Source organism: Ovis aries, chromosome X (assembly GCF_016772045.2).
Source record: "Ovis aries strain OAR_USU_Benz2616 breed Rambouillet chromosome X, ARS-UI_Ramb_v3.0, whole genome shotgun sequence".
Lineage (NCBI taxonomy): Eukaryota > Metazoa > Chordata > Mammalia > Artiodactyla > Bovidae > Ovis > Ovis aries.
Window position 1 is genome coordinate 8096633 of NC_056080.1, and position 23208 is coordinate 8119840.

A 23208-nucleotide genomic window follows, 5' to 3' on the forward strand; every position below is an offset into this window, starting at 1 on the left:
GTCCATTGTGTCACCCGGAGGAGGCTGTTTGCAGTTGGCCTTATCCCCTTCCCACACACAGGCTATGTTCTGAAAGGGGACAAAGAGCCCCCCTGAAAGGGGCCACAGGAACTGTGCCATGGCAGAGGGGGCTGCTGGGCGGGGGCCGAGGGGGATGCAGGAGCTGGAGGCGGAAGTCACCCTGCTTGACTCTGCCAGCGCCAGGCAACAGTTTGAAATTGACAAAGGTTAATACTTGTGTCTCTGTCTGGGCGTCCTGTGGCTTTGAGTTTTTTTTTCTCCTGGGCCACCAGGGGGCTCCTGTCACTGTTGGTGCCTCTCTGTGTAATCCCCACTCCCTGCCCAGGGAAAGGACTGGGGCGTCACTCAGAGGCTGGAGGATTGGCTAGAAGGGCATACAAAGCATGGCCCCTCACTGTCCTAAAGGTGTCTACATTTTAAAAGCGAGACTTCATCTCAAGGGGATTTGAAGTTGGTGGAGTTTCAGGTCAGATGGAGAGGGGAGGGAAAAAGCTTTGAGTGGTTGGGGAAGTGACCAAGACATTGCTTTACAAAAAAGGCTGAGGACTGCCTCCTGCATTCATCACACCGCAGTCTTCATCCACACCGAATCCATCAGGAGTGACTCTGCCACCAGTGGGGCATGCTGGAAGGGACAGCATGTCTTGAAGCATGAAGAGCAGCCTGGCTTGTTGGGCGGCTACAGGAACTGCTAGCTTGCAGTCCATCCCCCACCCCGCCGCCCGTGCTGTGACAGGTCCAAAGTCCACTCCTTTGGGCCCCTGTGATTCTGGGTCACACACCTATGGTGGGGTGTCAGCCAGAATGCCGGCCGGCTGCTCAGAGGAGGAGATGTGTCTTTATATTTGTCAACCCAGTTTTTTTCTGGGGTTTAAAGCAATAAGGGAAAAATCAAGATGAATTGAGCAGTTAAGGAAACCCCCAGAGCCTAGTAGGGGAAAGCAAGCCATGCCTTCCAAACTCATATTGAGGCAAAGGATAGAACTGGTATGGGAAAGGCATACAGTCAAAGAAGCGTGTCCCAACTTCTCTCATTTTCATCTAGTGAGTTGAGTATGGTTTACATATTCTTTTTATCCTGTATATATGCACAGACAAGCTGTTTTTCTTGTATTTTTGAGTTTGCCTCTGCAGTGATGGCCAAAGCATTGAGCTCACTGCTTGATAGAGTTATCTGTCTTGATGGATGTAAATTTTTTGTTTTTTTGAAAAAGTGTTTATTGAAATATAGTTGATTTACAGTGTTGTATTAGTTTCAGGTATATAGCAAAGTGATTGTTTTTTATATATGTATATAAATATACTTTTTTCTACATTCTTTTCCATTATAAGTTATTATAAGATATTGCATAGAATTCCTTGTGGTATAGAGTAGATCTTTGTTATTGATCTATTTTGTATATAGTAGTGTGTGTATTTTAATTCCAAACTCCCTCCCTATCCTTTTCCCCTTTTGTAACCATAAGTTTGTGTTCTGTGTCTGTGGGTCTATTTCTTTTTTTATAATTAAGTTTATTTATTTTAAATTGAAGGATAATTGCTTTACAGTATTAGGTTGTTTTCTGCCAGATATTAACTTGAATCAGCCATATATCCCCTCCCACTTGAACCTCCCTCCCGCCCCATCCCATCCTTCTAGGTTATTACAGAGCTCTGGTTTGAGTTCCCTGAGTCATACAGCAAATCTGTGGGTATATTTCTGTTTTGTAAATAAGTTCAAGTGGATCATTTTTTAAGATTACACATATAAGGGATATCATATGATATTTGTCCTTCTCTAACTTTCTTCACTTAGTGTGATCATCTCTAGGTCTAGATGGATGTAGTTTTTAAAATTTATTTTTAATTGGAGGATAATTGCCTTACAATGTTGTGTAGGTTTCTGCCATACATTAACATGAATCAGACACAAGTATACATATGTATCCTCCCTCTTGAACCTCCCTCCCACCTCCCACCCCATCCCACCCCTCTAGGTTGTTACTGAGTCCCAGTTTCAGCTCATACAGCAAATTCCCCCGGCTATATATTTTACATATGGTACTGTATATGTTTCCATGCTAATCTGTCAGTTGGTCCCACCCTCTCCTTCCCCCACTGTGTCCACAAGTTTGTTCTCTCTGTCTGCGTCTCCATTGCTGCCCTGCAAATAGGTTTATCAGCACCATTTTTCTATATTCCATGTATATGCATTAATATATGATATTTGTTTTTCTCTTTCTGACCTACTTCACTCTGTATAACAGGCTCGCAGTTTATCCACCTCATTAGAACTGACTCAAATTCGTTCCTCTTTGTGGCTGTGTAGTGCTTGGTTGCTCAGTCATCTCTGACTCTTTGCAACCCCATGGACTGTAGCCCGCCAGGTCCCTTCATCCATGGAATTTTCCAGGCAAGAATACTGCCGTGGGTCGCTGTTTTCTTCTCCAGGGGATCTTCCCAAACGAGGGATCAAACCTGGGTCTCTCCTGCATTGTAGGTGGATTCTTTACCCTCACAGGGAAGTGTCTAAAAGGCTCCTTTGATCCACTTTTGGATTAAGGCAAAGAATTTCTCCACTTCAGTGCTGTTGGCATTTGGGGCTGTCCTATGCATTGTAGGATATTGAGCAGCATCTTACACTAGATGCCGGCAGCATACCTCATCAAATGTGAACCACTGCACTGGTCTGCCCATCTTTGGTGTCTGCTGCCCGGCCTTATTCCTTCCTGCAACCCCAAACCTGCCCTAACAGTGGTGGCTCCCAGGTTAACCACTTCCTTCAAAGGAGGGACCTGGTTTTTCCCACCATCTGCACGTGGCTTTGTGTGGGTCCCTTGCTCACTCCCCAGTCAGTGGCTGTGCACGGTGGTTGGAGACTTTCATTGGCCAGCCTGGGTCATGTGCCCACATGGCAGGGAGTGGGGGCAGCTTTGGTACCAAATGGGCGGAGGGACAATTTTAGGGGGTGAGAATGGCCCACTCTTGCACCCCTGTGTGGAGCTAAATGCTCGACTGGGCTGTCATCCACTCAGTAACAAGCTCATCTGTCAAATGCCAGGTGCCATCCTTTCCTGACCCATCCCCAGGCTACCCTTGGAGGGTGTTCAGCCCTTTTTCAGGTGAGCAACCTGGACTCCACCGGGCCGAAGATGTGCCCACATTGGCCTGCAGGGCCCCAGGATCCTAATCCCCTAATCCCTCTTCAGTTTCTTCCCCCCAGGTCGCCTTCCACAGGGCTGTCACAGAGCTGTTTCAGAGCGTCCTGTTCTTCTCTGGACACTTCTGCACTTTGGAAGAAAGTGAGCAGGATGTCCCTGGTGATCTAGTGGTTAAGACTTCACCTTCCAGTGCAGGGAGTATGGGTCCCATCCCTGGTGGGGCACTAAGATCCCAGATGCCTCAAAGCTAAAAAAAAAAAAAAAACAAAACCTGAATATAATATGGAAACAGTATTGTAACAAACTCAGTAAAGACTTTAAAAATGATCTACATCAAAAAATATCTAAAAAAAATAAACCCCAGAACATTATACAGAAATAACACTGTAACAAATTCAATACAGACTTAAAGGTTATCTGCCTGGAAAAAAAAAAAAAAAAACTTTTTTAAAAGAAGCGAGCGTTTTTTAGACAGCCCCAGAGTACCTGCCCATCGAATGGGAGCTTCCCTTGCCACCATAGTCCCTTTGGACCTAAACTTCCGTGACCATGAAGAGTGGGGAAGGGCTTGTGCTCCAAGGAAAAATGACACTACCATCACTGGAAGAAATAATAGATGTCCTGGGCAAAAGCCACAGATGAGAATCACGCCTGAGAATCTGCATTTACTGATGAGCAGGTCACATTTTCAGACACTTCTTCAAATTGCAAAGTATAGCAAACACTCCCCGAAGTGCGTAACACCTAAGTGTATGGCTTAATGGATTGTACAAGAAGCGTCCATGCCTCCACCCCGCTTATAATGTATATGATTCCTTGTAGATGGGATCACTGGAGGAGGAAATAGCAACTCACTCCAGCATTCTTGCCGGGAAAATCCCATGGACAGGGAAATCTGGCGGGCTACAGTTCATGGGGTCTCAAAGAATTGGACCTGACTGAGTGACTGAGCACTCACAGATGAGATCACAGTCCAGATTCTAACGGGTCTCAACTCTGATCAGCAGGCTTGTGAGAGCTGCCCATTACAAGTACATTTAGGGAAGCACTGGAGTCAGAGGGTGATTATTGAGTCAATGGACATGAGTTTGAGCCAACTCTGGGAGATGGCGAAGGGCAGGGAAGCCTGGCCTGCTGCAGTCCATGGGGTCGTAGAGAGTCGGACACGACGGAGTGCCTGAACAGCAGCAACAGAAGCTGAGAAGCCACTGAAGGTGACAGAGGAGTAACCACAGGTCACAGTGGAAATTGCTCTTGAGTTGGCTCAGGGCACAGAGCCCAAGCTGTGGGCTGTGGAGACAGGACTTCCCGTGACCTCAGGCAGGAGTTAGGGCTAAAGGAAGCTGAGGGAAGGATGGCAGGGGAGGGAGGGAAGGGTACTGGTTGCAGCAGGTGGAGAAAAGAGGAAGGCTCTGCCCAGCAGACTCATCTGCTGGTGGCAGCAGGGCTGCTTGTAGCGCACCCTCTGGTGGCCCAGTGTTGCAATGACACCCTCTCTGAGCCCAGGGGCGCTTAGGCTGGTGGCCTTCAGAGAAGTGGCCGGCAGGCATCAGCCCTGAGGTTAGTGCCTGGTGTAATCCATGCAAGTTGCAAGAAAATCGATTTTGTAAAGGCTGCTTGTGGTTGGTTGATGGAGCCTCTGGAAAATCTGTAAGACTTGCAGTGTTCTTGCAGTTTTTTGTTTTTTGTTTTTTTTTTTCAGTTGCCATCCAAGGTCTGGCTCTGAACTCAGTGTTCTTCCTTTTCCACCATGTCCTGTGAATATGTGTGACCTCTAGCCCTGATGACCTTGACCACTTTGTCAGAGAGATGCTATGACCTTATTTTTATTGACATGCCAGGAGCATCTGCCGTCTTGAAGCATTAGGATAGCTAATTAGTTGGAGAAACTTCTCTGATAGTAAGATGTCATAGAAACGTGTGTGTGTGTGTGTGTAGAACTACCTTTTGTTTCCCTGAAGCTTTCAGGTTGAAATGTTGCTAGTGAGGTCCTGTGGTTGCATTTCCGGGATCTCATCCTTCCCTTCCAGAATCCTGTGCGAGATGGCTGCACCTCTTTATCTTTGTGAATTCCCAGTGGATTCTGATGCTTCTTTTGCTGTTTATGTTGGTAGGTGAGGCTTTCAGGGCTGTCAGTGACTCTGACAGCTTGGATAGGGGTTGGGCCAGTAGCAGATGCCCCTTGAGTGCTTGTGTGAAGCAGGGCCGGCAGCCCCCAGCCACCAGCTTGCTGCCTGTTTCTGTAAGTCACATGTTGGGGCCCCCGGGCACACGCCTTCTTTCCATTCTATCTGGGCTGCTTTGAGCTTCAGTGACCAAAGGGCCGACTGGAGTAATTGTGACCGAGATTGTATGGCCCCCTGAGCTTGAAAGAGTCCCCATCTGGCCCTTTGTAGGAAACATTTGCCAGCCCCTGAAGGGCAGTTACGTTACTGTGAGGAGGAAGGAGAAAGGTGGTGAAGCCGGACTGCTAGAAGGGTTTATGAAGCCAGGAGGAGAATTTGGTAGCAGTTTCTACCATGCCCACACTGCCAAAGGAACCTGCTGGAACTCCCCCTCAAGTGACCAGCCTTCCTTATCGACTGGAGACTTTTAATCTGAATTATGACTTTGCATTCCACCTGCTCAAGTCATCTGGGGATTAGCTAGTAGAGTCGGTAGGCAAATAAGTTGTCACAGTCTGACTTGGGAGAGGAACTGGCATGAACGTTGTCAGGGTCTCATGGCACCCGGCCCTGCTGAGCAGAGAGAGGAGGGGACGGGTGAAAGGGTTTTTTGCAACTTCTTGGAGGGGATGTACGTGGAAAATGATGGCGGCATGATGTGTAATTGATGGAGGCACCATGTATATTGGTTCCAAGTGGGAAATCAGCCCAATGTCCATCCACAGGAGAATGGATAAACTCATTGGGGTTTGTTTCCAGCATCGAATACCATAGAATAGAAAGAGGCAAAGTACGTCATCTTGTGGACCAAATCCAGCTTATCCCCTGAGCCAAGAATGAGCTCAGAATGGTTTTTACATTTTTAATGATCAAAAGAAACTGAAAGAATATTTTTTTGTGACAGGTGAAGATTATATGAAATTCAAACTTCAGTGTCCATGAATCAAGTTTTATTGACACATAGTCCCAGTCATTCATTTGTGTATTGTCTCTGGCTGCTTCTACGTGACAGAGGCAGAGTTGAGTAGTCCTTGTCAGAAGCCACGTGGCCCACAAACCTCCAAACCTTTGCTATCTGGCCCTTAATGGAGAAAATTTGCTGTTGAAGAGCATAGAGAATGAGCAAATGGTAATTAGACAAACTCAACAACATGCATAGATCTTATAACATAGAATAAAAGAAGCTGGAAACAAAAGAATCCATTTATATAAAATTCAAAAACAGGCCAAATTAATCTGTGGTATGAGGATAGTGAATACCTTTAAGGGTGGAGGAGGGCCTGGAAGGGCCCATGAGGGAGCTTCTGGAGGCTGGTCATGTTCTGTTCTTGATCTGGATGCCAGTTATGTGGGGGATTTCAGTTTGTGAAAATTTGTTGAGGTGTATACTTAGGATTTTTGCCTTTTTATAAACATGTTTATTTCAATAAGAAAGACTTCACTAAGAAAAGTGGTTTCAGTCTGGCAGCTCCTCAAAGAGTTAAGCATACAGTTTCCATATCGCCCAGTAATTTTACTTCTAGGTGTCTACCCAAGAGAACTAAAAATACATGTCTGCATGAACACTTGAATGATCATAGCAGCATTAGTCACAATAGCCCCCAATTGCAAACAGCCCGGATGTCCATCAGCTGTTGAACAGATAAACACAATGTGGTCTGGCCACACAATGAAATATTACTCATAAAAAGGAGTGAAGCGTTGATGGTCCAACATGGATGAACCTTGAAAACATTATGATAAGAGAAAGAAGCCCAGCACAAAAGACATATATGACATGATTCTGTTTCTATGAAATGTCCAGATGAGTGCTTACCAGGGGCTAGGCCAAGAGAGTGACTACTCTGGGCATGAGCTTACTTTTAGAGAATAAAAGTTCTGGAGTTAGATAGTAATGATGGTTGTAGGACCTGGTGAATGTATTAAATCTCACTGTAAAAGGGTGAATATTATGGTATGTGAATTATATCTAAAAATATGTAGAAAAAGAACAATCGCTATCACCCCCTGTGCATCTCTGTAAGCCAAAAGGAAAAGGTTCCAAGATGGCAGCCACCTTGCTTGCTCTTCCGTTCCCCTCTTCCAAATACAGGTGACACAAAGGTTGACCAGGGGAAGGTCTGACTTTTCCACAGGGTAATCCAGACCTGCCCCCAGGCCAGCTGAGTAGCGCAGAGCAGTTTCTAGAATGTAGCTAAAATGAGGACATTAGATTTGCTGCTTCTGTTTACTAAAACTGGAGTTCTACCAAAACCAGGGCATAACAGAAGATTGTAAATAACTTGCTTCTTGGACTTCCCCAGTGATTATGCCCATATGCCTGGCTCCACACCCCACTTTCCTGATTGCTCTTTCCATCTGGTCTGATTGGAGAAAAATTAGATTGTGGCAACTACTGGTACGCATGCACTTCCATCAAAGAAGGGAACACGGACTCTTGGCTTCTTGCTGGTTACAAGATCCCCCTACTTACCCGGGGCTCACTTTTTCTGTGTGTTTAGTAATCTCTTGTGTGTTATACTTCTGGATTCCCATTTGAAGTATGAAGGGCAATATGCTCACATATATTACTATAATTTTTGAGGATGTGAGATTATCACTCAGATGATCTCATTTTAACTTTGCCAACAGGGAAGAGTATGTTTTTTTAAAAGATGCTTTTCTGCTCTGTAATAACTGATATAAACAGTTGGCGGTGAAGATAGCTCTTAAATTTCTGGAAAGTTCCCTAAGCTTAACCAATATCTGTACAGAGACAAAAAGTTTTGAGGAATTCAAAAATGTTTGCTTGTCCCCACGCATGTGAAAGGGGCTAGTAGTAAGTTTCAGGCTCTGTGTCATGTGCGTGCGCTCTGGAGTGGAAAGCACCTGAGAAACAGTCCAGCCCAGGACTCTGGGTTTTGAGAGGAGGGAGTGAGGGTCAGTGGAGATCAGTGGCGCTCACACAGCCAGATGGGATTAATGCAGATTTCTCTGTTAGTGAAAATAGATGTCTTTCATTTGAAAGAAAATAGTCTCTGATAAATGTAAAGACTTTGAAGAGTTTTCAGGAAAAGATATTTAAAATGCCAGGCATGGGTTCATGTTTTAATGGCCTCACGGGTTCTTGGTAAACAGAAATCACCAAGGGTCCCCCAGAAGTTCAGTTTGACTTTGCTTAATCTCCTTGAGCAGAAATGGGATCCATCAGGTTGCTTCTATCAGCTGCAGACATCAAAGGATGGATTAGATAAACTGTGAGAACAAGGGAACGTGTAGGGTGGTTAGGAAACGTGTTTTCATGAAACACTTCAGGTTTTTCATTTGACAAACAGTTGTGAAGCCCCAGCAATCCTGTATCAGGAGTAAAGTGCTTCACAAATGTCTGCTCTTTAAGTGTGCTAACAAAATTCGGAGGTAGATGCTGTTAGACCACCCCTACCCCTGCCCCTGCCCCCCAATTCAGAGATGCGTAGACCAAGGCACAGTAAGGTTAAGCAACTAGCTTAAGATCACGGAGCTACTCAGTGGCAGAGCTGAGATTTGAACCAAGGCAGTGCTGTTTCAAAGCCTGTGTTTTTAACCACATGCCATGGTGCCTTTCCAGTGGTAATTATTCAAAAAATGTAGAGGGGAAAAGCATGAAATTAAACAGCCAAATATGTGATACTTTGAATTCTTTTAAAATATATCTGTGAAGAAAATATACCAGCATGTTACAGTGAATCTCTCTTTGAAGAATTGAAAGGTTGCTGCTAGGAGCCATGAACAACGCTGGGATTCTTGGCCTCCGGAGGAGAGGAATTCGATCCAGAGCCAGTGACGAGGCTTGATTGCTCAGAACTTTTTGTGTAATAAAGTTTTATTAAAGTGTAAAAAACCACAGAGTTTTGAACTGTGGTGCTGGAGAAGACTCTTGGGAGTCCCTTGGACAGCAAGGAGATCAATCCAGTCAATCCTAGATGAAATCAGTCCTGAATGTTCTTTGGAAGGACTGATGCTGAAGCTGAAGCTCCAATACTTTGGCTACTTGATGTGAAGAGATGACTCACTGGAAAAGAACCTGATGCTGGGAAAGATTGAAGGCAGGAGGAGAAGGGGATGACAGAGGATGAGATGGTTGGATGGCATCACCGACTCCATGGACATGAGTTTGAGCAAGCTCTGGGAGTTAGTGATGGACAGGGAAGCCTGACATTGCTGCAGTCCATGGGGTCGCAAAGAGTTGGACACGACTGAGTGACTGAACTGAACTGAAAATATAAAAAAGATAGAGAAAGCTTCTGACACAGACATCAGGAGGGGACAGAAAGAGTGCCCCCTTGCTAGTTTTAGCAAGCAGTTACATACCTATTGGTCAGTCAGTCAGTTCAGTCTCTCAGTCATGTCTGACTCTTTCTGACCCCATGAACCGCAGCCCACCAGGCCACCCTGTCCATCACCAATTCCCGGAGTTCACACAAACTCACGTCCATTGAGTTGGTGATGCCATCCAACCATCTCATCCTCTGTCATCCCCTTCTCCTCCTGCCTTCAATCTTTCCCAGCATCAGTGTCTTTTCAAATGAGTCATCTCTTCACATGAGGTGGCCAAAGTATTGGAGTTTCAGCTTCAACATCAGTCCTTCCAATGGACACCCAGGACTGATCTCCTTTAGGATGGACTGGTTGGATCTCCTTGCAGTCCAAGGGACTCTCAAGAGTCTTCTCCAACACCACAGTTCAAAAGCATCAATTCTTCGGTGCTCAGCTTTCTTCACAGTCCAACTCTGACATCCATACATGACCACTGGAAAACCATAGTCTTGACTAGATGGACCTTTGTTGGCAAAGTAATGTCTTTGCTTTTTAATATGCTATCTAGGTTGGTCATAACTTTCCTTCCAAGGAGTAAGCTTCTTTTAATTTCATGGCTGCAGTCACCATCTGCAGTGATTTTGGAGCCCCCCAAAATAAAGTCTGACAGTTTCCCCATCTATTTCCCATGAAGTGATGGGACCAGATGCCATGATCTTTGTTTTCTGAATGTTGAGCTTTAAGCCAACTTTTCCACTCTCCTCTTTCACTTTCATCAAGAGGCTTTTTAAAAGTTCCTCTTCACTTTCTTCCATAAGGGTGGTGTCATCTGCATATCTGAGGTTATTGATATTTCTCCCAGCAATCTTGATTCCAGCTTGTGCTTCTTCCAGCCCAGCGTTTCTCATGATGTACTCTGCATATAAGTTAATAAGCAGGATGACAATATAGAGCCTTGACGTACTCCTTTTCCTATTTGGAACCAGTCTGTTGTTCCATGTCCCGTTCTAACTGTTGCTTCCTGACCTGCATACAGATTTCTCAAGAGGCAGGTCAGGTGGTCTGGTATTCCCATCTCTTTCAGAATTTTCCACAGTTTATTGTGATCCACACTGTCAAAGGCTTTGGCATAGTCAATAAAGCAGAAATCGATGTTTTTCTGGAACTCTCTTGCTTTTTCAGTGATCCAGCAGATGTTATCAAGTTCATCTCTGGTTCCTCTGCCTTTTTCTAAAACCAGCTTGAACATCGGAGTTCACGGTTCACGTATTGCTGAAGCCTGGCTTGGAGAATTTTGAGCATTACTTTTACTAACGTGTGAGATGAGTGCAGTTGTGTGGTAATTTGAGCATTCTTTGGCATTGCTTTTTTGGGGAAAGAAATATAGCTATTAGCAAGCTGCTAATTAGAGAAAGGAAACACCTCAAAACTGAGAGAGCTACATCAGGCCCCTCACCCACAACATGCATTTTGAGACGCATCGTCTCTTTTGAGACCAGCACAAGGTGAGTCATCCCAGGCCGTAAAACAATTGACATGAATCTTGAAGAAAGGCAAATTTCCAAGCAAATGCATAGTTCATTAACATAGCTTAAGAAGACATTTCCATAAGAAAAATTGCTGCACTCAATATGTCAGCAAATTTGGAAAACTCGGCAGTAGCCATAGGACTGGAAAAGGTCCATTTTCATTCCAATCCCAAAGAAAGGCAATGCCAAAAAATGTTCAAAATACCGCACAATTGCACTCATCTCACAAGCCAGCAAAGTAATGCTTGAAATTCTCCAACCCAGGCTTCAACAGTATGTGAAATGTAAAGTCCCAGATACTCAACCTGGATTTAGAAAAGGCAGAGAAACCAGAGATTAAATTGCCAGCATCTATTGGATCATTGAAAAAGCAAGAGAATTCCAGAAAAACATCTATTTCTCCTTTATTGATTACGCCAAAGCCTTGGACTGTGTAGATCACAACAAACTGTGGAAAATAAAGAGATTGGAATACCAGACGACCTTACCTGCCTCCTGAGAAATCTATATGCAGGTCAGGAAGCAACAGTTAGAATGGGACATGGAACAACAGACTGGTCCCAAATTGAGAAAGGAGTACGTCAGGCTTTATATTGTCACCCTGCTTATTTAACTTATATGGAGAGTACATCTTGAGAAATGCTGGGCTGGATGAAGCATAAGCTGGAATCAAGATTGCCAAGAGAAATATCAATAACCTCAAATATACAGATGACAGCACCCTCATAACCGAAGGTGACAAAGAACTAAAGAGCCTCTTGATGAAAGAGAAGAGTGAAAAGCTGGCCTAAAACTCAGCATTCAGAAAACGAAGATCATGGCATACGGTCCTATCACTTAATGGGAAAGCAATGGAAACAGTGACAGACTTTATTTTTGGGGACTCCAAAATCCCTGCAGATGGTGACTGCAGCCATGAAATTAAAAGACGCTTGCTCCTTGGAAGAAAAGCTATGACCAACCTAGACAACATATTAAAAAGCAGAGACATTGCTTCATCGACAAAGGGCCAACTAGTCAAAGCCATGATTTTTCCTGTGGTCATGTATGAATGTGAGAGTTGGACCATAAAGAAGACTAATTGCTGAAGAATTGATGCTTTTGAACTGTGGTGTTGGAGAAGACTCTTGAGAGTCCCTTGGACTGCAAGGAGATCCAACTAGTCAATCCTAAAGGAAATCAGTCCTGAATATTCCTTGGAAGGACTGATGCTGAAGCTGAAACTCCAGTACTTTGGCCACCTGATGGGAAGAACTGACTCATTGGAAAAGACCCTGATGCTGGGAAAGAGGGAAGGCAGGAGGAGAAGGGGACGACAGAGGATGAGATGGTTGGATGGCATCACCAACTCAATGGACATGAGTTTGAGCAAGCTCTGGGAGTTGGTGATGGACAGGGAAGCCTGGTGTGCTGCAGTCCATGGGGATGCAAAGAGTCAGACATGACTGAGTGAACTGAACTGAGCTCAAGGTTTGGGATAAAGTTACCTTCGGGCGGAACCAGGTTTTGCCATGACAACATGGGATTAGAGAAACGAAAAAAGTCTGCCACTTGCAGTTTTAGTTCCTCCTGCTGCTTGGGGATCTCTGGCCTGCCTACAGAGGCCATTGACACTTTCAGTATGATGACAGATAATTGCTCTTTTCTTCTTGCTACTTTTCCGAATTTTCCAAGATTTTTTTTTTGCAAGTTGGGTGGTAAGTTGTATTTTTGAAAAATGGTACAATATTTCTGATTTTGAATGCTCTTCTAGAGCCTTGCCATTCCCTTTAAAAGTAATGGAATTTCCTTCCCTCCCTTTGAACCTGAGCGGCGTTTTTGTGACTTCCTCAATGAAAGTAATGTGGCCAGGGGAATTCCCTGAAGTTCCATTGGTTAGAGGGGCTTTGCAGGTGGCTCAGTGGTAAAGAATCCGTCTCCCAATGCAGGAGATGTGTTTTCAATCTCTAGGTCATGAAGATCCCATGGAGAAGGAAATGGCAATCCACTCTAGTATTCTTGCCTAGAGAATCCCAGGACAGAGGAGCCTGGCGAGCTACGGTCCATGGGGTCGCAAAAGAATTGAATATGACTTAGCAACTGAACAACAACAACAACCAGTGGTTAGGACTTGGTACTTTCACTGCTGGGGCCTGAGTTCAGTTCCTGGCCAGGGAACTATGCAAAGTTACCACCTCCTTCTGAGTCCCCTAAAAGGCCCCCAGTTAGATCTACAGATTAGATCATATTTATTTTCCTTTACCAATTATGTCTGATTGTCATGACCATGTCATGCTCTATCAAAAAGCTTAAAGTTGCAGTTGTTCTCCAGAGTGACTTTTTGTTTCAACCATTATTGCCCAGAGTTGTTGCTTGTTTACAGATTTGGTAAAGTTTCAGGTAACATGAACTTCTTTATAATAGAACATCCAAGTGTCTGGAGTTCTTTGCTCTGCTGCTGGTTAGGTTTTTCTTACAGGGGCTCCCTGTGGTGAGTTAACAGCCTGCCGCCTTCTTTTTTCCCATTAGAGATTTTCTTCACCGCATATAATACAAGGCTATTACCATCTTGTTTTTGTAAAAGTGAGAATGAAATCTTTGCTTTCTAACTTTATGCCTTCCCTTTTCTTATTGGTTGCTACTGACTTCGGCAGTATTCTTTGCTGGGCACTCATCAGTGGGTATAGTTTTCAGCTTGGCATGGCTCAGACCTCAAACTTCTGAAGTTTTAAAAGCAGCTAAGTTGCGCTGTCAATAAATCCATTACTATGGCCACTTTACTGTGTGTAGGGTGATTACTCCACTTTGCCCGTAGCGACTTCTCAATGTGATCAAAATGCAGTTTTGTCAGGTCATGGGTGAGTCCTCCAGATATAAAAATACATAAAGCAGTGAGAGAAGCTTGTGCTCAAATAGTTTAATAACCACCCTTCCCTTCTTTAACCATCTTATGCTGGCACTTTTGTGGTCTCTGCCTTATAATTCACATTGCCATGCTGTTTGCCAAAGTAACTTTAATTTAGTGCTTATTCCTCCTGTCTTTGTAAGAGTGTATGATTTTTCTCGCTAACTGGGGGTGAGTGTTGGTCCTGCTGCAGGGTGTTTTCTCTGGGTCAAATGAGTTCCTATGTGATCTGTAAATCAGGTTCTAATGGCAGTATAACTGCAGGAGATATCTTGGTTTATTTGCGATTATTTTCCAGATGAGGGGAGCCAGGGTGATGGGAGCGGAATTGTTATCTTAGGCAGAGAGGAAGAAACACGCAGCTTTGCTACTGCCCTGGCAGCAGGCGCCCTTTTGACTGGATTTTAAGGAAAATTAGAAGTGAGTGCCTGCACTCAGGGCAGCTTGCCCAGGGCAGTGTGCCTCCAGCCTGGCATGGCTCTTGGCTTGTCTTAGTCTGTTCAGGCGGCTATAACAAAATACCACAGGCTGGGTGGCTTATAAACAACAGATATTTATTCCTCACAGTGCTGGAGGCTGGAAGTCTGAGATCAGGCTGCCAGCATGGTTGACTGAGGGCTCTTCTCCCAGTCACAGATTTCTTGTGTACTTATGCGGTGGAAGGGGCCAGTGTGCTCCCTGGGGCCTCTTTTATATGAGCGCTAATCCCATTTATGAGGACTCTGCCCTTAGCATCCAATCGATTCCCAGAGATCCCACCTTCTAATACTATCCATTGGAGATTAGGGTTTCAACGTATGAATTTGGGATTGGGGCACAAACATTCAGACCACAGAATGACTCTCCCACCAGTTAAGTCTCACCAGCATTTTCACTCTCCCATTGCTGCTCCTGGTGGTGGTGTTTTTCAGTCACTCAGTCATGTCTCACTCTTCGCAGCCCCATGGACTCCAGTACGCCAGGCTTCCGTGTCCTTTACCATCTCCCGAAGTTTGCTTAAAGTCATGTCCGTTGAGTCAGTGATGCTATCCAGCCATCTCACCCTCTGTCGTCCCCTTCTCCTCCTGCCCTCAATCTTTCCCAGCATCAGGGTCTTTTCCAGCGAGTCAGTTCTTTGCATCAGGTGGCCAAAGTATTGGAGATTCAGCTTTAGCATCAGTCCTTCCACAGAATACTCAGAGTTGATTTCTTTTAGGATTGACTAGTTTGATTTCCTTGCTGTCTAAGAGACTCTCAAGAGTTTTCTCCTATATCATAGTTCAGAACCATCAGTTCTTCGGCATTCAGCCTTCTTTATATTCAGCCTGAATATTACATTCAGCCTTCTATATATATATTCCATATACTCACATCTGTACACGATTATTGGAAAAACCATAGCTTTGACTTGACAGACCTTTGTAGGTCTTGGCTATCCACACTACAGCCCCAGAGGCTGCCTGCCTGCATGGTCCACTTTATCTCCTAGGGGAGCTGGTTACTGGTTTGATTACAGTGCTTTGGTTTTGAGTGATAGGCCTCAACCCTATTCCCTTCGACTCCACCACCTCTCTCATTTTGATGTCCTGCTTTTGCAGAATGTGAGGTTTTCCAGAAATGTGTATAGTCGACTGTCAGTATAACTGGCTCCGTATTTGTGAATTTGCCTTCTCACTAAAATGTATTTGTAAGCCCCAGAGCACTCAATACTTGTGGTGCTGGCCCAGTCATTTGCTGAGTGCACATGGTGAGCTGCCAGAAATGCGTGATCCTTGCTGAGGTTGGAGAAGGTGGTGCTCAGCCATCTTGTTTTAGTTCCCAGACCAGAAACAAGTGTCCTTTTCACAATTTGTTTGGTGCCATATTTTTCCCATTTTTGTTCCTTTTTTTTTTTTTTACTGGTAATTTCATTGTTTCCAACAGCCCTGAGATTCAGGGCAGGAGGGCCTGTAGTGTTTCTGAGCCTGAGAAGGCTACGCTATGCCTTAAGGAGAAAATACGTGTGTTAGACAAGCTTCCTGCAGCATGAGTGACAGTGCTGTTGTTGTAAGTTCAACGTGAATGAGTCAACAATATATATTTGATATTTTTGCTGTCGTTGTTTAGTTGCTAAGTTGTGTGTGACTCTTTTGCAACCCCATGAACTGTAGCTCACCAGGCTCCTCTGTCCATGGGATTTCCCAGGCAAGAAGACTGCAGTGATTTGCCATTTCCTTCTTTAGGGTATCTTCTCAACTTAGAGATTGAACCCACACCTCCTGTATTGGTGGGTGGATTCTTTACTACTGAGCCATCTGGGAAGTCCATATGTATCTGATAAGGTGTCTTTAAAAGGAAACACAAAATAAAGTTATATATTGATGTTGTGACTAAAGGCTTCAAGTAACCTAACCTTACAATTCTCTTAGGGACAGTGCTTCAGTACTCACTAATTCAGTGGCCATGGTGACTTTATAGCACATAACTGCTTCAAATAATAAGTAATTAATGTTTGGGTTTCCCAAAGTGAAAGTGAAGTTGCTCAGTCGTGTCCGACTCTTTGTGACCCCATGGACTGTAGCCTACCAAGATCCTCCGTCCATGGGACTTTCCAGGCAAGAGTACTGGAGTGAGTTACCATTTCCTTCTCCAGGAGATCTTCCTGACCCAGGGATTGAACCCGGGTCTCCCGCATTATAGGCAGATGCTTCACCATCTGAGCCACCAGGGAAGATATGTTGAAACCTAATCCCTAGTATGATAATATTAGGAGGAGGGACCTTTGGAAGGTGATGAGGTCATGAAGATGCGGCCCTCCTGGATGGGGTTAGTGCCCTTATGAAAGAGACCCAGAGACCTCCATCACATGAAGACACAGTGAGTAGACGGCCACATGAACTAGGAAGTGGACTCTCAGCAGGCACTAAATCTGTTAGTGCTTTGATCTTGGACTTTCCAGCCTCTGAAACTGTGAGAAATAAATGTATGTTGTTGATAAGCCAACCAGTCTGTGGTATTTTTTGTTATAGCAGTCGATGCTGACTAAGACAGACTCTTTTCATCACAGCAGAACCACTTATGCTGAAATGAGTCTTTCTGGTACCAGAAAATAGAGCACATAGACTGTCCTTCCAGGACTGTGCAGATGCTCTGCTTTCATTTCTAACCACAGATTTTCTCTTCCAGATGTAAGTAGCATGGTCAATACAGGAGTGATCAGTAGTTCTGGAAACCTGATGGATTTCCTCGACGAGCCATTCCCTGATGTGGGGACATATGAGGACTTCCACACCATCGATTGGCTGAGGGAAAAATCACGGGACACCGACAGACACAGGAAGGTCTGTGCTGTTCATAAAGCTACATTGAGGGGAATCCCTTCAGAGGGCTTAGTCATGCTTTCAGCAGATAGTTACCAAGCTAGTACTTGGATTCATGCGTCATGTTCTAAGGCAGGGTCTAGAGAAGAGAAGGAAGTGATGTGAACAGATACTTATAGTACCAGGTGCTTTGGGTGGGAGGCTGTGTCATACCAAGGTGTGGTGTGGAGGGCGAGGAGGGGGCTGTGGAACCAGATAGATGGAGTACATCCTGACCATGCCACCTTCAGGCTGGGTCACTTTTGGGGTGCTATTTCTGGACCTTGTCTTCTCATTTGCAAGGATGAAGTTAATTATACCTATAGATAAATGAGGCTATGTGTGTATGAGAGCACATATTACAGCACCTGGCATCTCGCTGGCATCAAGATGCATTTTAATGGACTCCAATAAAGTTGTGTATCAAGTGCTGTGGGATCATTTAGGAGGGGCCGTGAAGGAGGGACTTTTTAGTGCGGGTGGCATTTCAATGGCGTGTTGATGGATGAGGAAGAGTGTGCTAGGCAGAGGAAGGGGAAAGGGTCTAATCAGGAGCTGCCCTGTTTTAGGTCGCAGGAACATGAAAGACTGCACATTTAGGCAGTTTAAGGAGCTCTGAGGTCTGGTGGCAGATTCAAGGAAGGAGAGGACTGGAGATGAGTTTGGGTGCATGGGCAATGGGGCCACATTGGGAATGACTGAGTAGAAGAGTTGACATTTCCTTTTGATGGCCACAAGAGAGATGTTCCACCAGGGGATAAACAGGAAGGTTGGAAATGAGTTCAGGAGAAAGGAAGAAGATGTGACAAGAGTGCCAACGAAGAGAGGCTTGGGGTCACGATCCTTCACAGGAGCCATTGGCAGGATGGAGGGCAGTACTGGGGTCAGGATGATGGCCTGGCTGTGGTCAGGAGGGGGTGAGGCCTTGGATGACGAGATGGGAGAAAAGCAGAGCAGCAGATTTTAGGGGGAGGCCACTGAGTTGTGTTTTAGCTGCTGTGAGTTTGAGCTGTTTGTCCAGCCTGCATCCCTGTACCGTTCAAGGGCATGGTCAGGATTGTGGTGGAGAATGAGGTGTCCTTGGCATGTGAGTAGGTGCTGAAGCTTTAGAAGTGGTCCAGGTGGCCTGGGTCTGGAGAGGGAGAGATCAGGAGTGTTGCCAGGATTTAGTGGGTTCCGTGGGAGGGGCTGGGGACCAGGGATGGATGCTTAGGTGAAGGAGGGCAACCAGCAGAGTGGCTGTAAATAAAAGGGGGAGAGAGTGGCGAGGATGGAGCACCTTCCACCGAGAAGTCAGGTCAGAGATGCGGCAGCCACAAAGGCGAGAACAGCTCAGAGAGTCTGAATGAGCCGCCATATCCAGAGTGAGCCCGAGTCACACCACGTTACACAGTGGCAGGGAAGGGAGGCTGAGAGATGTGTAGGGAGTGAGGTCCCACAGACACTGATGCAGGTGATTGGCTCTGACCTGGAGGAATGGAGGTGAGGGGGCAGCCTTCCGTCTGGAACAGGGGTGGCACACTGTGGCCCGTGGGCAAATCTAGTACTTCGCCTGTTCCCAGAAGTCCCACTGCCTTGGCACACAGCCGCGCCTGCGCGTACTCTTTATGGCTCTTTTTGTGTGACAACCGCAGACTCCAGTAGTTGCCACGGAGACCATCTGACCTTCCAAGCTGAAAATATTGACTTTCTGTCTGTTTATAGGAAATGTTTGCCAGCCCTTGCTCTTAAGGGTGTAGGGAATGATGATCTCAGGGATGTAGGATTCTGTTAACACAGGGAGGGAAAGGGGGCTCCTACAGTGTGTGTAGACCTAACCATCTGCCTGGAAAATGTGGTCCATGCTGCCTCATTCAGCGTTCTTGCTGTTGGTTAAAACCACAACAGGTTGTCACCTCATACAGGTCAGAATGGCCATCATCGAAAAGTCCACAAATAATAAATGCTGGAGAGAGAGTCTACAAATAATAAATGCGGAGAAAAAGGAACTTTCCTAGACCATTGGTGGGAAGGTCAGTTGGTATAGCACTATGGAGAACAGTATGGAGGTTCCTTAAAAACTAAAAATAGTGTTATCATGTGATTCAACAATCCCACTCCTGAGCATATTAGAGAAAACTCTTAACTGTTTACATGTAAGACATGGAAGCAACCTAAATGTCCATCGGCAGAGGAATGAATAAAGAAGGTGTGGTATATACATACAGTGGAGTACTATCCAGCCGTAAAGAATGAATGAAATAATGCCTTTTGCAGCAACATGGATTCAACTAGAGATTACCATACTAAGTGAAGTAAGTCAGACAGAGAAAGACAAATATGATATCGCTTATATGTGGAGTCTAAAATATACAAATAAACTTATTTAATACAAATGAACTTATTTACAAAACAAAAACATTCCCAGACATAGAAAACAAACTTACGGTTACCATAGGGGAAAGAAGGGAGGAGGTAAATTAGAAGTTTGGGATTGACAGATATGTACTACTACATATAAAATAGATAACAACAAGGTCGTACTGTATAGTGCAGGGAACTATATTTAATATCTTGTAATAACCTATAGTGGAAAAGAATCTGAAAAAGAAGATATATAAAAAAACTGACTCACTTTGTGGTACACCTGAAATTAACACATCATTGCAAATCAACTATACTTCAATAAAAAAGTTAAACACTTTAGAAAAAAGATGTCCAAAAGTCCATAGCTGTAAACACACACACACACACACACACACACACACACACACACACACACACACACGTGTTCTTATGCTTGCAATGTACCAGTTAAATAAAATGTATTTGACCAGGATGTCTTTGCTATTAACCTGTAGCCTGGAAAACCAAAGAAGGAAATGAAATCTTTGTTGAAGAGGGTCTTTTGTGAACAGGCCTTACAACATAAGCTGAAATAGTGATTCGTATTGAAAATGCTGACACCGAAGTGATGTCTCCCTTCAGAATGACTTTGGAATAATCAGGGATCCAGTCATGCTTAGTAAGGTTTTTTTAAGTGATTTTTTTTGGGATTCTGATTCTTTGGAGATCATCATCTTCATAGCTCTGTGAACGAGAAAGCCCATTTGACCATCATGCTCGGTAACTGAAAGAATCACCTAAGTGGCCATCTAGTTGCTTAATTACATTTGTTTTCTCAGTCACCCTGTTTCCTGAGGAAACAGTTGCAGAAAAGGAAGTTTGAATTGGAACATGTATCCACATCAGCTCTGATGTTTTTTTATTTCTAGATAACCAGCAAAAGCAAGGAGTCCATATGGGAGTTCATCAAGAGTTTGCTGGATGCCTGGTCGGGATGGGCAGTCATGCTGCTCATCGGCCTGCTGGCAGGTACGTGCTGTTTCTCTTGTACTTCATGCCAGGAGTTTGTGGCTTGAAATATCTTAGAGCAAAATACATGACTTACCAATCTATCATCAGTGAAGCAAGGAGACCCCAAGGCATGAGTGGACCAGGTACAGTCATTGGAGAGCGGCGCCAGGAGAGCTGTGCTTCCCCTGGTAGCTCAGCGGTAAAGAATCTACTGGCCAGTGCAAGACACACGGGTTCGATCCCTAGATTGGGAAGATCCCCTGGAGAAGGGAATGGCAACCCACTCCAGTATTTTTGCCTTGAGAATCCCACGGACAGAGGAGCCTGGCGGGCTACAGTCCATGGGGTCACAAAAGTTGAACGTGACTGAGTGACCAAAAGCACACGCTTCACATTCTGTAGGACTTGGCTATGGAGCAGGCTAGAAAGGATGGGAACATTTTGCTCTCTAAAACATCCTGTGAGAATGAACTTGACTAACAGTGGCAGGCCCTGGGATGAACATTGAGAGACGCTCCCAGTAACACGAGACGCTGCAGGATCTGAGAGAGGCCTGGGAGAGGTGCCTCCAGTCCTTGGGTTGTTCTGACCCTTCTTCATTTTTATAATCCCAACACCATGTTTGTGACCCCTCAGTGTTTTCAGAGCAAATGAACGTGTGTCTGGAGGGGATGCCTCCCCTTTTAATCGCAAACACTCCAGCCCTCCATGGAAATTGTTTCCTGAAATTTCCTTACTTTTAGGAGGCTGTGAAGGTTAATGTCAAAGAGGAAAAAAACTGATCAAGTTAAAGAAATTTCCTTAAGAAAACCCTCTTCCTGTAGTAACATCATAGTTATGGTTATAGGACTGATCAGAGAATGACTGTGATATGGGTCCAGTGTAGTTACTTGCTGTCTGACAGCACTCCCATGGGACACAGAGTGAAATTTTGATTGGAGGACTCTGATTTCTGGCCACCTCTCATTTGTTACATCTACAATGGTTGGAGGGGCTCGGTTGCCAGGGTGGGTCATAAAGGGCCCAGAAAAGTGCTGAAGTGGCAGTGCTCTCCCTCCAGTCACAGCAGCTGTGCATTCGCCCCATCCTACCCTTCTGCTCTCCACGGATATTGGTAGCAGTTCGTAGATATACAACATTTTGCCACCCCTTTGTTTGACTGCTAATGTGAAGACCTTTAAAGGAAGGCAGAGAAGTAGTTTGCTGTGAATTTTGATGTCTTTGTTTAGAATAGATTTATAAAACTCTACCCAGGGTTATTTTTAGTTCCTGGAAAGGAGAGATGGACGTGGGAAATGAAGGAGTCCGAGTAGATATTCTGGCCTAGATTTATTAACTGATCCAAGAGCCCAGTTGGGCTGACTTTAACACATCAGATACCAACAACCTGGCTTCTCTGGTAATCCAATTTCCCTCATTTCTTTTAGGTGGGATCACCTGGGGATTTAAAACTACTACTGCCCAAATTGCAATTAAATAGTACTCCAGAAATGACGCCCTAGCATTGAGTTAGGCCCCTTCTACCTGTGATGCTGATGTGCAGCCAGGGATGAGGACCACTGGCAAAGGGTCACATCAGGAGATGAATAGAGGAGGGAGGCAAGAAATGGATGATCCTTGACGATGAAGGCAGCCAAAGTGTTCTTTTGGTCTGGATGTACTGGGAAGGAAATCCAGAAAACTCTGCCCCATTCACCTTCCCATTCCCCAGCTGTCTAATGGTGGTGAGACCCAGGAGTCCCACTGCCTGGCCTGTCACCTCCTTAGTGGCAGCCTGGGTATTCTGACTCCTAAGATGGAGCGGCCCAAACTGCGGCTCCTATGAGGGGCGTTAACCCAGAGCTACCGCTGGAGGTCGCTGTTGTTCCATACAACGTTTTTGTTCTAAGGTCATCTTTCTTGCCACCTTTTCTAAAAGTACCTTTCTCTCTCTCTCGGAGCTTCATCCCCCTCCCCTACCATTATGTAAGTATGTGTGTATGTATGTAAAAGTTTTATTGAGCTATAACTCACATGCCATACAATTTACCTTGTTAAAGTGGTTTTTAGTGTATTCACAGAGTTTTGCAGCCAACACCAAGGTCGATTTTAGAACATTTTCACCAGCTCCCAAAGAACCATTTTCACCAGCTCCCAAAGAACCTCCTTACCCTTTAGCTATCAGCCGCAGTGCCCTCAGCCTCTTTTTAGTCTTAGACAGCTGCTGATCTACTTTCTCTCTCTGTAGATTTGCCTATTCTGGACATTTCATAAAATGGAATCATATAATATGTGATCCTTTCTGACTTGTTTCATTTAAGCATAATGTTGCCAAGGCTCATCCACACTGTCACATGTGTCCATACTTCATTCCTTTTTGTTGCCATCCTAGGTGGACCACATTTGGTTCTTCCATTCAGCAGTTGACAGGCATATGAGTTGTTTCCATTTTTTGGCTTTTGTGAATATGCTGCTCTGAACATCTGTGCCCACATCTTTGTGAGGACATATGTTTTCATTTCTCATGGGCAGACACCGAGGAGTAGAATTCCTTGGTCAGAT

The 23208-nt window shown here is 44.9% G+C and overlaps 1 protein-coding gene across 4 annotated transcripts in view; it reads left to right on the top strand.

The window, feature by feature from the left end:
- Positions 1-23208, top strand: part of CLCN4 (chloride voltage-gated channel 4) — a 73040-nt gene that overhangs the window by 12959 nt on the left and 36873 nt on the right. For all 4 annotated transcript variants that reach the window (XM_060407613.1, XM_004021898.5, XM_027963633.3 and 1 more), the window contains 2 exons: positions 17159-17313; positions 20586-20685. In XM_060407613.1, the coding sequence (XP_060263596.1) occupies positions 17170-17313; positions 20586-20685 (244 nt within the window). In that variant the 5' untranslated portion in view covers positions 17159-17169. The remainder of the gene's footprint in view (positions 1-17158; positions 17314-20585; positions 20686-23208) is intronic.